At 50.6% G+C, this 15,905-nt stretch overlaps 1 protein-coding gene across 1 annotated transcript in view; it reads left to right on the forward strand.

The window, feature by feature from the left end:
* The first annotated feature begins 13,778 nt into the window (after positions 1-13,778).
* CCM2L (CCM2 like scaffold protein) overlaps positions 13,779-15,905 on the forward strand; it is a 29,930-nt gene continuing 27,803 nt past the window's right edge. The window contains exon 1 of the mRNA XM_083618717.1: positions 13,779-14,089. Within this exon, the coding sequence (XP_083474843.1) occupies positions 14,060-14,089 (30 nt within the window). The 5' untranslated portion in view covers positions 13,779-14,059. The remainder of the gene's footprint in view (positions 14,090-15,905) is intronic.

Raw genomic sequence — 15,905 nt, forward strand, 5'->3', positions numbered from 1 at the left:
TGAATTGTGCTCAGAAACATATTGGGAGCCAATGTAGGTCTTTCAAGATGGGTTGTATGTGGTCTTGGCAGCCGCCCCCAGTCACCAGTCTAGCTGCCGCATTTTGGATTAGTTGTAGTTTCCGGGTCACCTTCAAAGGTAGCCCCATGTAGAGCGCATGGTGTAGTCCAAGCGGGAGATAACTAGAGCATGCACCACTCTGGCGAGACAGTCTGCGGGCAAGTATCCCTTGATATCCCTTTCCTCCCTGTTTACCCGTTCCTGTCAGTGTTTGCCATCTAGCCTGATAAAAGAGTTCTGTATTCTTGCAACATGCTTCTGGCCTAGTAAACCAACTGCCCTAATGAAGATTTGATTGTAAGCTGCTCAGAGCAGGGGACTGTCTATTTCGCCTGTTCCAAAACGTCCAACAATGTGCATGGAGGGAGGGGGAGGCGACAGGAGAAAGAGGGGAGGAGAAATAAGCAAAATAGCAAATTGTGATGGTTCCCATATATTTAAGTTTCATATTTAAGTTGGGGGTGTGAGTTTTCTCCAAAGGCTTTTGGGGGGCAGAGGTTTAAATTTGAAACGTGGTGTGAGTCCTAATACTCATGCCTGCCCCCAAACTCGGACATACAGTGCAAATAAAGTGATCCCTTTTATTTGACTAAATTTCAATGCAGTCCTCAGCGTGGCCATTCAGCAGTCTGTCCCACTGAGAGCTGTAGCCTCAAGTCTGCAATCCTGAACATCAAGGGTGGAGAACCTTTGCCCCTCCATATGCTGTCGAACTATAACTCCCATCAACCCAGGCTGGCACGGCCAATGGCCGGGGTTGATGGGAAATATAGTTCAACAACATCTGGAGGGCCAAAGCTTCTCTTCACCTGCAATGCGTACTTTACTGGGAGCAAGCCCTACTGAATCCAGTAAATATGTCAAGGGTGGTTCCAAATACAGCCGTTGAGCTGTACAGTGGCACCTCGGGTTACATACGCTTCAGGTTACAGACTCCGCTAACCCAGAAATAGTGCTTCAGGTTAAGAACTTTGCTTCAGGATGAGAACAGAAATCGTGCTCCGGCGGCACGGCACCAGCGGGAGGCCCCATTAGCTAAAGTGGTGCTTCAGGTTAAGAATAGTTTCAGGTTAAGTACGGACCTCTGGAACGAATTAAGTACTTAACCTGAGGTACCACTGTACATCATTCTCTGTCAAGTGTACATACAGTATTCGACAGCAGAAAAACGAGAACAAAAACTATATGAAAGGACCTGGCCATACTGATATGAACCTCAGCAGGGTGTGGGAAAAGAATAAAAAGGCAAATGTAAAGGGACCCCCTGACCATTAGGTCCAGTCATGGCCGACTCTGGGGTTGCGGCGCTCATCTCGCTTTACTGGCCGAGGGAGCCGGCGTACATCTTCCGGGTCATGTGGCCAGCATGACTAAGCCGCTTCTGGCGAACCAGAGCAGCGCACAGAAACGCCATTTACCTTCCCGTCGGAGTGGTACCTATTTATCTGCTTGCACTTTGATGTGCTTTCGAACTGCTAGGTTGGCAGGAGCAGGGACCGAGCAGCGGGAGCTCACCCCGTCGCGTGGATTCGAACCGCCGACCTTCTGATCGGCAAGTCCCGGGAAAAGAATAAGAGATCTTTAAAGGAACTAATTTGATTTGAAGTGCTAACCTTGCTCTTTGGGTTCCTGTTGGACCTGTGTCATCCTTGGTACAGGTCACATACATGATTAAGTATCCTTAGGTCTAGGCAGTGATGGGACTGGCCTCGGGGGGGGGGGGGAGGAAGAATGTGGAATGAGGGGCTGTGCTTTTTGGTCAGTAGAGAAGGTGACTTGGATGAAAAGGGTGGGAGGAAGCTATTTTAGCAGGGGCTGGGATGAGGCCTGTCAGCTGGGGGGCAGGGATATTACTGATGACAGGAATATGGCTGGTAAAAGATGGGAAAGGGGCACATTCTGGTTTATTGAGTTGAAAATATTCTGTGCTGCCTTTTTTTTTGCTGCTGAGGCTTTGACGGATGAGCGGGATATTTTTAGAAACTGTCCATCAGTCCTACCGCTGACAAAAGAATTAGTAAGCGACGTGTGGTGCAAAAATTGTGGGTGGGCATTTGCTGGTTGTGGCATTTGATTGTCCAGCCCATTTGAATTTGACCCTAAACTTTCCTTAACTGGATTAGAAAATTGGTCTCCAGCTCTAGCTGAGCCTTGTAGATTTGGCGCTCAGTGCTGACGCATCCATATTTCTGTGATGAAGTAGCTTGAATTTTGTGATGTGGGTAGATTATGTAAATAGGAACCACTGGTTCTGATGGGGATATGTAGAGCACTCAAACCCATTCAGCCCCTGAGATGCCACCAGCCATTGCACAGCCGTTTCCGAGTTTATCTCTGGCTTCTTTAAGGGCTAGAAACTTGTTTTGAAGAGCTGACAACCGAGGGCCAATATTAAATTCTGCACTGCCGTGGTTCCGGCGCATGGAATGCACATGACCCTGCCTTTAACTGTGCAAGACTGAAGGGCAGCTACACAGCAGCCGCTTAGAGTCCCCTGGTGCTACATTTACTGCAAAAATATCTGCAGCTGCTGGGGCAGGGATAGGAGGAAGAGAAAAGCAGATTTGTTGCAGAGAGGAGAGAGGTCCCTGGCAGCACCTTAAACCTCCCTGCAAGAACGACGGCTGTGCAAAAGGCCCGGATCCGTTCTGCTTCCATTTTCCCCACCTTGTTTCACCAGCTCAGCTGAAAACAGTTGCCCATCGCTTTGCTTCCGCCCGATGTGAAAAACTATCTACCTCAGGCTGTGATTAGCAGTGTCCATTGAAGCCGCCCCACTACCAGCAGCAGCAGGGGGGGCCCTTAGGAGGGAGGAAGGGGGGCCTTCGCTGCATTCTCCCTCCCCTGAACAGCCTGTGCCATCATCCACAGCTTGGACCGGGCAATTAGCAAAGCATTCGAGAGCCAGTGTGGTGTAGTGGTTAAGAGCGGTAGTCTCGTAATCTGGGGAACCGGGTTCGCGTCTCCGCTCCTCCACCTGCAGCTGCTGGGTGACCTTGGGCCAGTCACACTTCTCTGAAGTCTCTCAGCCCCACTCACCTCACAGAGTGTTTGTTGTGGGGGAGGAAGGGAAAGGAGAATGTTAGCCACTTTGAGACTCCTGAAGGGGAGTGAAAGGCGGGACATCAAATCCAAACTCTTCTTCTTCTTCTTCATTCCCAGCTTCTGTGGCAGATCAGCTGAGGCCCCCAATGCCTGCCAAGGTGCCGAGACGAAAGGGGTCATTTGAAAGGGACAGTTTTGTCCCTGTTGCTCTACTCCTTGAGTCTCGGCTATCAGGGAGCCTTCCTTGCTGCTAGGGCTATTTCGGGACTGGGAAGGGATCTGAAAGGCTGGCTCTCAAATCCAGGAGCAGCAGCATTGTGGAAACAGAAGGGGTGGTGTGATTGTGGAATGACCTGTGTTGCCACGTCATCCCCAGCCTTGTGTGTTCCCACCTGTTAGGAGAGCAGCAGATAAAGTCTGCCCTCTTCTGCATGTGGCAAGCAAGGTGCCTTTATGGCTACTAGCCAGGAGGGCTAGGCTCAGTTGGCAGCAGCAATGCTTCTGAATACCTGTTGCTGGAAACCCCAGAAGGGGAGAGGGCTCTTGTGTTTGGATCCTGCTTCCTGGTTTCCCATAACAGGCAACTGTTCAGCCACTGTGAGAACAGGATGTTGGACTAGATGGGCCATTGGCTCTTCTTGTGTTCTCTGGAGATATAGGCGGTGGTGTTTTGCTTTTCAGCTTAGCAAAATAAGTGATGCTGCAAAGAATATGGGAGCCCCTGTGTTCTTTATTACAAAGCGGCAAAATGCACATTGTCAGAAGGGTGGGGTGAAGGCAGGAGCCAGGCATTGAAGACCCATGATCTGCTCTCCTGTCTCTGCGAATGTATCCTAATTTATTCTCAAAGCAGCCAAACTGGAGCAGGGGAAAGGTTGAAATAGAGAAGTGAGTTGAAAATGGAGAAGTGGAGGGATGCCCGGGGGAATAATAATAATAATAATAATAATAATAATAATAATAATAATAATTTATTTATACCCTGCCCATCTGGCTGGGTTTCCCCAGCCACTCTGGGCAGCTTCCAACAAAATATTAAAGTACAGTAATGCATCAAACATTAAACAGGGTTGCCTTCAGATGTCTTCTAAAAGTCTGGTAGTTGTTTTTCTCTTTGACATCTGGTGGGAGGGCGTTCCATAGGGCGGGTGCCACCACCGAGAAGTCCCTCTGCCTGGTTCCCTGTAACCCGGCTTCTCACAGTGAGGGAACCGCCAGAAGACCCTCGGCGCTGCACCTCAGTGTCTGGGTAGAATGATGGGGGTGGAGATGTTCCTTCAGATATACTGGACCAAGACCGCAGATATACAGGACCGAAGCCGCAGTGGGATATCTGGAGGCTCAGACCATGCCAGGTGCAGATGTTTGTCCTGATGGAAGATCCAGTTCTCCTCTGGGCTTTTTGTGCCTGCCTGACTTGTGCTGACACCTCCAGTACCGTTGATATAAGCCACTTAGAATCATAGAATCATAGAGTTGGAAGAGACCACAAGGGCCATCGAGTCCAACCCCCTGCCAAGCAGGAAACACCATCAGAGCACTCCTGACATATGGTTGTCAAGCCTCTGCTTAAAGACCTCCAAAGAAGGAGACTCCACCACACTCCTTGGCAGCAAATTCCACTGTCGAACAGCTCTTACTGTCAGGAAGTTCTTCCTAATGTTTAGGTGGAATCTTCTTTCTTGTAGTTTGGATCCATTGCTCCATGTCCGCTTCTCTGGAGCAGCAGAAAACAACCTTTCTCCCTCCTCTATGTGACATCCTTTTATATATTTGAACATGGCTATCATATCACCCCTTAACCTCCTCTTCTCCAGGCTAAACATGCCCAGCTCCCTTAGCCGTTCCTCATAAGGCATCGTTTCCAGGCCTTTGACCATTTTGGTTTCCCTCCTCTGGACACGTTCCAGTTTGTCAGTGTCCTCCTTGAACTGTGGTGCCCAGAACTGGACACAGTACTCCAGGTGAGGTCTGACCAGAGTGATCACTTAGGAGATCACTCAGCTAAGCTAGGCCAAACAGCACAGTAAAGGCTAAGGCTGAGGCAGGTTCTTTCCTTCTGAGAAAGGATAAGGGCCATAGCTCAGATGCAGAACTCTTGCTTTTCATGCAGGAAGTCTCCAGCATTGCCAGGCAGGTCTGGGAAAGTCCTCAGGCTGAAGCCCTGCAGAGCCAGCCCCAACACTGAGCTGGATAGACCAATAATCTGGTTCTGCAGAAGACAGCTTCCCATCTCACTGAGTTCCATGGTGCCATTTGGCAGTGTCCTGAAAAGGCTAACCCAGCTGGAGGGTGTGATGGGGCCGGTGGCTTCCTTGCCACCACGGAATCATGGAATGGTCGAGTTGGAAGGGGCCCTCCAAAAGCCATCTAGTCCAACCCTTGCAATGTAGGAATCGCAGCGAAAGGATCCCTGGCAGATGCCCACCTGACCTCTGTTTTGACTCTTCCATTGAGGGAAAGCTCACTTCCATCCATGCGAGTGGGACACCACCACGCAGATGTGGGCATTTAAAAATGAGCAAACTGGTTGTCAAAGGGCTTACAGTTTTAACCGAGGTGTGGAGGAAACACACTGCTGGATGGGGCTGATGTAGGGCAAAACATCTGGAGGGCGCCAGGTTGGCAAAGGAGCTTGCTCGGCTGTGTGTTTGGCAGTTTGGTGATGGTTTCGTTGGCAGCTGCCATTGCTGTGCTCCAGACGTCCACTAGATGTCTTAGAACTTCTGGGTGCAGCCCATGTGAACCAACTCCCCCTGGTTCTGTCTGAAGAAGGAAAGCTAAAGTCATTGGCTAATCCTCTTGTGTGTGAAACAAAATATAAAAAAATCCTTCCAGTAGCACCTTAGAGACCAACTAAGTTTGTTATTGGTATGAGCTTTCGTGTGCATGCACACTTGGTATCTGAAGAAGTGTGCATGCACACGAAAGCTCATACCAATAACAAACTTAGTTGGTCTCTAAGGTGCTACTGGAAGGATTTTTTTTATTTTGTTTCGACTACGGCAGACGAACACGGCTACCTACCTGTAACTAGAACCTCTTGTGTGTGTTAAGGGTGGGCAGGGGGCTGGTTGTGGTTACACAGGTATTAGGAAAGGGATTTGGCACAGGATCCTGGGAGCTCTCCAATGCTTTGTCCAAGGGCTGAAACCTAGCGCTGAAAACTAGGTCCCTAGGATCACAGCTGCCTGTCTGCACCTTCCTCAGCAGCTGAGCTTAATTTCACTCCCTAGGAACCGAGACTCTAATGGGAGAGCAAGAAGGAAGCAATATCGGGCCATGTAGTCATAAAGGCAAATGGGACCTGCAGTATGGGGTGGTCCCGTTCACTGTGCCAGCCAGCCAGCTGTGCCCTCCTGCATATGACTCCATTCCATTCCTTTTCTCTCCTGGTTTTCTGTCGCTTCACCCCACCTGCAAGCGTCAGTGAGCACTCCATAGCTACTCGGCCCTCAATGGGCTGTTTTCGGAGGTTCCTCCATTCCCCCATATTACTTCCCCGGCCCCCAGATTATTTTTTGTACCTTAGCATTCCTCTGAAGCTGCTGATTCCTGCAGTTCATATCCTGTTGATCCAAAGAGGTGCCTAAAAGGCCTTCTGGCAGCATCTATCAGAACTGCTTCCTCTGCAAGGCCAGTGCGAACCATCATTGTCTCCTGCCTGGTGAATTGGACCAGCTCTTGATGGTCTGGTCTTTTGCCCGAGATGTGCGCTTGTTGGTCTGAGGTCTTGCCATGGGTCTAATTCGAAAGGGCAGGATTCTGCGCTCTTTCTGAGGAGGGTGAAGTAGCTCAGCTGCAGAGCATCTGCACTGCATGCAGAAGGTCTCTGGGTCAGGCCCCATTGGCATCCCTTTGTGGGGCAGGGAAAGAGTTCTCCTGGAGAGCCATTGCTGACAATACTGAGCTAGAAAGACCATTGTTCCAACTTAGTTTAAGGCAACTTCCTGTGTTCCTGGAGTTTCAGCTTCTGTCTGCAGGCTTGCGGTTGAAAAGACACGACACAAAAGGGAAAAGGAACAGGGAGGGAAGAGGAAAAATAGCAAACTCGGGCGCCAGTCCTTTAAGTAAATAGTAGCTCTTCTAAGCACTTGGGATGCTTACGCAGCCAGGTATGCAGCAGATGTGAAGTCCCTGCAATGCTACTTGTTCTGTTGAGGGGATCGTTTTGGACGGGCAAATAATCATCACCTTCATCACCACCAGAAATTCAGGAGGGCTGAAGCGGAAAGAACAAACCAAGGCAGCTTTAGGTATCTGGTGCTACATGCCCTCGTCACCCAAACCAAAGGCACCATTTCCCCTGGCGACACATCTCTTGGGTGCCCAGCTGCCCCCCTCCCCACAATGGCTGTGGGTTTTGATAGGGACTGAAGCTTCCGCTTGCCGGGTCTTTCTGAGAAGGGGAACATGAAGGACTGGACAGTCCTGAGCATGAGTGTGCGCCTGTTTTGCTCCCTCTCCTTGTGGGGAAAACAGCACGATTAGCAATGACCTTGAAACGCCCTTCTGTGGGTCTTTCAGAAGGGCTGGGGGGAGCCTCTGAGAGCTGAGCAAAGCCATTCTTTACGATGCGCAGCATCTCTGCAGCATCCTCCACATGGGGAGCTCTTGCTGGGGGAGGGGGAGATCCTGCTGGCAAAAGGAGGGGGGATCTACTCTCTATGCACTCTCGCCACGGTCTTCTCAGCCTCTGGGCTGCGAGCTCTCTCAACCTTTGCAATAATCTCAGAGTAGATCCCAAGCAGACACTCCTGCAGCCTGCCAGTGTCTTCTCTCCCCCTGGTGATGTGTACAGGTGCGTGAGTTTGGTGTGGGTGCCAGCACATGTCTCTGCATGCAAAAGGCAGTGATGGAAGGGAGATTAAAAGGAGAACACAATAGCATCCACCCTCTCTCCCCAGACTGAGGGGGTCCCCTTCTGAGTTTCTGTAGCTCTGCCATACAGCTCTCCTTGACCTGGGACAGGGAGATGGAGATTCGCAGATGGACTGGAGCAACCCGGCCGGATGGGCGAGGTCTAAATAATAAAATTATTATTGTCATGTTGGAACATCCATCTGAGATTACGGGATGCAGCTGGGGAATCGGTGGGGATGGTGGTGGGTGGCCAAGGAGCTTTGGAGAGAGAAAAAAAACAATTCCCATCATTCACAACTTTTTTCCGTTACTGTTTTCGGTGTTTCATGGAAGCTGAAAATAGGGCTGACTTAACAAAACGGCGAGTGAAACCTTTGAAAAATGTATGTTTTGCTGTTACCTGGATCCTGAACGAGGGATGCTACAATTCCCACAAGAGTGCATCGTACACATGAGGAAATCTATTTTAAAAACCAGACCTTGTTTTGCTTCGCTCTTAAGCCTTCTCTCCCCAGTTAAAGGCCACTGTGCAACCCAGAAACGAGGATTTCTGGCCCAGGTTGAAGGCCCATGTGCCGAATTTTGAACCTGGGTGCTTCCGTATAGATTTAGGTCTCCCTGGGATGGTGGTGCGTGTGGAAAGAGGGTGGCTTTGCTTTTTAAGAGAAACACTGGTTTGGGGGTGAGGGGCAGGGCAGGTGTGTCTTCAGAGGTGCTACACACACACACACACACACACACACACACACACACACACACTTTTCAAAATGAGGATGCTGAACTCCTGGCTTACCCTGGTGCAAATTAGAAGCAGGACTGCCAGGTCAGACTTTCCAAAAAGAGGAAAGGGAGGACAAGGATGCTCTGTGGCTGTGATGTTCTGAGATAAGAGCCATTCAGTATCTTCTATGGAGTTATGATGCTCAAGGAAAAGCTGTTTTAGAATCCAGAGCCCTGTTTAGGCTTTTTTGGCGGGGCCACTCTGATCTATGCTAGGCCAAGAAACTGGCTGACTTGGGCCAGCCGCTGACCATGGAGGAAGGGGCGGAGGACCCCACATGGACACATTCTCCCCTCCCCCTCCGTCCCTCCCTCCCCTTCTCCCTCTGCCTTCCTGGGATCTGGTCCTCTCCACCACGTTCTGTACATACATCAAACGCCTCTTTCTTCTCTTGACTCTCCCACGCAGACACATGTCGGTGGGCGGGAGGAGCCGAGGAACTGTACTGAGACTCTTTTGTATACCACAAACTTTTTGTATATTTTTAATTCTGCTGCAACATGATATTAAAATTCATTTCAATAAAGCCTGCCTGGGTGAGACTCTTTCTTCTCCTTCCTCCTGCCTCCTTTCTCTTCTCTTCCACAGGCCAACCACGCTTCTAATTACCATTGGGGAATAGCATGCAATTCACTTGTGGAACTCATTGACACAGGATATGACAAGGATCACTCACTTAGATGGTTTAAAAACAGATCAGACTCAGCGGGGGGGGGGGGGGGGGCTCTGGACAACCTCTTTATTGACAATTCACCCAGATTTGTTTGCAGAAAACTTGCAGGGAGATTATACTCTTTTTTTGTTTAGTCGTTTAGTCGTGTCCGACTCTTTGTAACCCCATGGACCAGAGCACGCCAGGCCCTCCTGTCTTCCACTGCCTCCCGCAGTTTGGTCAAACTCATGCTGGTAGCTTCGAGAACACTGTCCCACCATCTCGTCCTCTGTCGTCCCCTTCTCCTTGTGCCCTCCATCTTTCCCAACATCAGGGTCTTTTCCAGAGAGTCTTCTCTTGAGGTAGCCATAGTACTGGAGCCTCAGCTTCAGGATCTGTACTTCCAGTGAGCATTCAGATTATACCTTACCCAGTGTTTATTGAGCGTTTATTCTGATTTGTTTGTGGGGAAGTCATACTACAACAGCATCTTAAGACAGCATCTTAAAAAGCAGAGACATCACCTTGCCAACAAAGGTCCGTATAGTTAAAGCTATGGTTTTCCCAGCAGTGATGTATGGAAGTGAGAGTTGGACCATAAAGAAGGCTGATCGCCGAAGAATTGATGCTTTTGAATTATGGTGTTGGAGGAGACTCTTGAGAGTCCCATGGACTGCAAGAAGATCAAACCAATCCATTCTGAAGGAAATCAGCCCTGAGTGCTCACTGGAAGGACAGATCATGAAGCTGAGGCTCCAATACTTTGGCCATCTCATGAGAAGAGAAGACTCCCTGGAAAAGACCCTGATGTTGGGAAAGATGGAGGACACAAGGAGAAGGGGACGACAGAGGACGAGATGGTGGGACAGTGTTCTCGAAGCTACCAACATGAGTTTGACCAAACTGCGGGAGGCAGTGGAAGACAGGAGGGCCTGGCGTGCTCTGGTCCAGGGGGTCATGAAGAGTCGGACACGACTAAACGACTAAACAACAACAACATACTACAATGAGCATTTCTCCTGGAGCAACTTCTGATCATTCATTCATCCCACACTTTTCAGTGCATCTTGGCATCGCTTTCCTAACTCCAAGAAGCCCCTTTGGGGAATGGAGGGCTTGCTTGTTTTAAAGTGGATATATTTTGCTAAAGTGCTTCAATCCATTTTAATTGCACAAAGCTAAATTTTTGGTATGCACTTGGCTCTGATGACTGAGAGCCACAATGGCTAAATTTGAACCTCAATGTTCCTAAGCAGCGTATCTGAGGACAGGTTGACACGCGCAAGCAGGATCCTAAATACAGTCCGCAGCTCCACAAGCCAAACAGCCAGTTCAATGTTGCTTCTTTAAAGGCCTAGGAGACCCAAACAGCTGCCTGCAGGGGCATTCAGAGTTTCAAGGTTCTCAGAAGTTTTAACAAGGTTTAAGGAGCACCCACAAACAAACCTCCGTTCTCTTTCAAAATCAAAGACATGGTTCCCCACTTTCCACTCTCTGATTTTCTTAAGATGGTCTTTGAAAGTGGAGAAGCAGAAAGGGGTCCTCTTTTCCCTTCCACTCTGGATTCTCTGCCCCCCACCCCATAGAATTCTGGGAGCTGTAGTTTGTTAAGGGCAGTGAGGGATGTTAGGAGAGGAGACCTACAATTCCCAGAATTCCCTGTGAAGACGGCTTGATTGTTAAACCACTCTGGGAATGGTAGCACCCAGCAGGGAATAGGAGGTGACCCTAATTACTCTTAGGACGCAGGTGGCGCTGTGGGTTAAACCACAGAGCCTAGGACTTGCCAGTCAGAAGGTTGGCGGTTCGAATCCCCACGACGGGGTGAGCTCCCGTTGCTCGGTCCCTGCTCCTGCCAACCTAGCAGTTCGAAAGCACACCAATGCAAGTAGATAAATAGGTACCACTCCGGTGGGAAGGTAAACGGCGTTTCCATGCACCGCTCTGGTTCGCCAGAAGCGGCTTAGTCATGCTGGCCACATGACCCGGAAGCTGTACGCCGGCTCCCTCGGCCAGTAAAGCGAGATGAGCGCCGCAACCCCAGAGTCGGCCACGACTGGACCTAATGGTCAGGGGTCCCTTTACCTTTAATTACTCTTTAGCACCTTTAACAAACTACAGATCCCAGAACTCTTTGGGGTAGCCGCGGCTGTTCAAAGTGGTATCATGGTACTTTAAATGCATGGTATGGCTTCAGCCGGAGCCGACAAGGCTGTTTTTATGGTCTTCCTTCTTAGGGGTCATTTGCAAGGTCGCAGGCCTTTATTTCAGATTAATGCAAAGATCAGACACAGGAGAGGTCTGTTGGTGGCTACTAGCCATGATTACGCTTGTCATCTGACCGGCTCTTGGCCGGCACGCCGTCGTTTCTCATGTCCAGGCTTCCTGCCATTTCACGCAATTAAAAAGAGAGAGAGAGATAAGTTACCAGCTGCGTTCGGAGCTGTTGCCATTTCTGGACAAAGGGACAGCGCCGATCTGTTGCAGGAGGGGAGAGGAGGTGCCTATTCCCAACATTTCTCCCCAAGGCAGAGAAAAACAAAAGCATCTCTTGTTGTAGGGTGGCGAGGCGAGTGCTCAATGCCTTCTCGCATTCTGCCTCAGCGCTGTGAAAGAAGTCCCTGGATGAAATCCGAATGCGCTCTTCACATTGTCACAGCGCTGGCTCTTTGGCAGGGAGGGAGAGCAGAGTAGGGCCGTAGCTCAGGAAGAAAGGCTTTGCATGCAGAACATCTCCTTCCTGCACTCCCGTTCCCTTCCTGGTACTGCTGCTTAAAAAAAGAGTTCAGGTAAGAAGACAGGGAGCCATTGCCAGCCGGAGTCAACACACCAAGCTCGTTTTTGTTTGGGACCTTTATAATAATAAAGAAAGAATAATTTTTTTTATATACCCTGCCCTTCCCGGTTCAGAAAACCGGGCTCAGGGCGGCTAACAACAAATTTAAAACACTTAATTGATGCAACAAAAAACAGCATAAAACGTGAATAACAATCATTTCAGAATTCAAAAATCAATTTAGGGGGGAAATCCATCCAATAAACATTAGATTATCACCAGGGCTAGCTGGCTAAATTAGTCCTATTTGGGCCAGCGGGGAGACCAGGGGAGAATTAGCTGTGGGATCCCAGAGCGGGTAATCTTCATAAAAAGGGGAGGGCGAGGGAAGGAAGGGGAATAAAAGATCCGGCTAAGTTCAAGTTGAAAGCCAGGCGGAATAGCTCTGTCTTACAGGCCCTGTGGAAGGAAGTTAAATCCTGCAGGGTCCTGGTCTCATGGGACAGAGCATTCCACCAGGTGGGAGCCATCACTGAGAAGGCTCTGGCCCTGGTGGAGGATAGTCTGACTTCCTTAGGGCCTGGGACCTCTAAACTATGATCACTGCCTTCCCACCACACACACAAAATAAAGGCAGCTTATAATGAATCAAATCACTACAAGGGAAATAAGGGGAGATAGGCATAGCTTAGTGCCGCATTCGCCAACCTGGTGCCCTCCAGCTGTTTGGGACTACAATCCCCATCAGCCCCAGCCAGCAGAGTGGATTCCCATGTACCTCCCACACCCAGGAGATTCCATTCTTCCTGACTTTTGCAGTGTAGGAGGGTTGGACTAGATGACCCTCAGAACCCTTTCCAACTCTACAGTTCTGTGACTCTGTGACTTGACCGGTGTTCTGATCCCACTGGAAAACTTGTCTTTCTTGTTTCCAGGCTCGTCCTCACTTCTACCCATCCCATACCTAGAAGGCACGGGCCGAAGCAATTTTGCTTTCTCCTGGAAAGCCCATTCTTTAGCACTAAAAAGGTAAAGGTAAAGGGACCCCTGACCATTAGGTCCAGTCGTGGCCGACTCTGGGGTTGCGGCGCTCATCTTGCCTTACTGGCCGAGGGAGCCGGCGTACAGCTTCCGGGTCATGTGGCCAGCTTGACTAAGCCGCTTCTCGCGAACCAGAGCAGCGCACAGAAACGCCGTTTACCTTCCCGCCGGAGCAGTACCTATTTATCTACTTGCACTTTGACATGCTTTCGAACTGCTAGGTTAGCAGGAGCAGTGACTGAACAACGGGAGCTCACTCCATTGCGGGTATTTGAACCGCCGACCTTCTGATCGGCAAGTCCTAGGCTCTGTGGTTTAACCCACAGCGCCACCTGCGTCCCTCTTTAGCACTAAATCAGAGCAAATGTCAATCTGGATAAAACATAGGTGGCATTTGCTGTGATTCAGCAGTAAACAGTGGGTTTACCCTGGGGGAAAGTGCCAGGGCAAGAGGAATTGTGGATGAACCCAGAAACTTGACCCTGCCTTGTTAGTCCACCCACCCACCGCGAGGTTTTTGAACAGAGGTTGGGTGGCAACCCAGCAGGGATTCTTTAGCTGTGGTTCCTGCATTGATGAGGGTTGGTATGGATGTCCTTTGGGGTTCCCTCTCAATTCTACACTCCGATCCTTCTCTGACATCCAAGAGCCCCTCCGAGCCCCTTGCAGTTCCACAGCAGCTCCCATCTGCTTATCAATCCCAGGAGGGGCAGGAACTTGGCGACTTGACATCAGGGCCGGTCGCTTGGTGGAGTTTCCGACACAGGATGGAGGAAACAAAGGATGGCTGGCGTAAAGGAAAAGCTGCCTTCCTGGGGCTGGAGCAGAGCGAGGACGAGGCATGGAGCACGAAGCGAAGAAAGGCAAGAAGGTGAGACCAGGGGGGGGCAAACACCGTATGGGGGTGCTTTTCTGTGAGTGGGTGTTGGGTGCTTTATGGGGTGAAGGGACGACACACATCAGTTTCCGCCTCTCCAACTTGACCTGATGAGGCAGGCTGAGTTGTGTTTCTGGGCGCAAAACAGATCCCTGGATCTCTTAAGGGAGCCTGCAGCAGCCAAGTGTATAGTCCAGGTTATGGGTAGGCAATTAAGGCCCGGGGGGCTGGATTCGGCCCAATCGCCTTCTCAATCCGGCCCGCGGACAGTCCAGGAATCAGCATGTTTTTACATGAGTAGAATGTGTCCTTTTATTTCAAATGCATCTCTGGGTTATTTGTGGGGCATAGGAATTCGTTCATTTCCCCCCAAAAAATATAGTCTGCCCCCCCACAAGGTCTGAGGGACAGTGGACTGGCCCCCTGCTGAAAAAGTTTGCTGCCCCCCGGTCCAGGTGTTCCAGACTAAAACTCCCATATGTTGTAGTCCAAAACATCTGGCAGGCACCAGCCTGGCATGGGCTGTGTAAGGTGTTCGGGGAACCCCAACTGCCCTATGCAAACGCCACACTGCCTTTTTCCTAAGCCACAAAAAGGATTCGGCCCTTAGAAAGGGGGAGGAGCCAGCAAACAATGGTGCCACCACTGTCAGCATGCCGTGAAACGAGACAGCCGTGCACCACAGAATCTATTTTGGAGCCTCTGATTCCATCACTGTTTTCTGCCCGTCCGCAGCCCCATGCCGCTATGCGGCGACTCCCAGAGCTTTGGTTGAGCTGGCCCCAGAATTCCATCCTGCAAGTTGAGTGCCAGGGTTTGCAAAAATAAGTGCAATGCATAGAGCAAACAGAGTGGCTGGGGAAGCCCAGCCAGATGGGCGGGGTATAAATAATAAAGTAGTAGTAGTAGTAGTAGTAGTAGTAGTAGTAGTAGTAGTAGTAATTACCTGTAACTTTAATCAGTGGCATAGGAAGGGGGCGGGCCACCCCAGGTGCCACTCTGGGGGGGGGACAAGATGGTCCCTGCCTCCCCCCAGCTGTAGAGCAGCTGAGGGCATGCACAGTCCGTATGGGTGCCACTTGCGTGGTGTCCGTATGGGCTGCCTCTCGCAAGGCGACCGTACAGGCTGCCATGTGTGCGCACTCCATACAGGATGCCGCACATGCACAGTCCGTACAGGATGCTGCTTGCGCAGTAGCCTGTACAGTTGCCATGCATGAGCAGCAGCCCGTGTGGAGTGTGCATGTGCGGCATTCCGTACGGACTGCGCATATGCAGTATTCCACATGGAGTGTGCATGCATGGGATGCCACACATGCACAGTCCGGATGGGATGCCGCATATGCAGGTCCAGTCAGAGGAGGAGTCATATAGGCCACTTGGCCCGGGCCTCCGATTCCAAAGGGGGCCTCGGTCAGCATATTCACAATCGCAGGGGATGCACTGGGGCGCATGCAGAGGCGCAAAGGTGGCGGCGGCGGCGGGCGGATTCCCTGGGGCCTTGGCTGGCAGCGCGAGAGAAAAGCTTCCCTGGTGTATAGGACTTCAGTTATCCCCAGGGTAAAAAAGGGGGGTACATTATCTACCTGGCCCGGGCCTCTGCCTGGCTCTGCAAGGCCCTGCGCACATGCGCACTCCGTACGACCCACGCCCGCCCCAGGTGCCAGAGAGGGTTCCTCCGCCACTGACTTTAATCAATCTTGGGTTAGGTGGCCGGTCTCTGCTGCTGGTGTTGGTGCCCAGCACGTTCACATTTTAGAAACAAACTGTTACACATCAGAATGCCTTGGACTGAATCAGATCGTTGGGC

The sequence above is a fragment of the Podarcis filfolensis genome (assembly GCF_964270895.1).
Source record: "Podarcis filfolensis genome assembly, chromosome: 6".
Lineage (NCBI taxonomy): Eukaryota > Metazoa > Chordata > Lepidosauria > Squamata > Lacertidae > Podarcis > Podarcis filfolensis.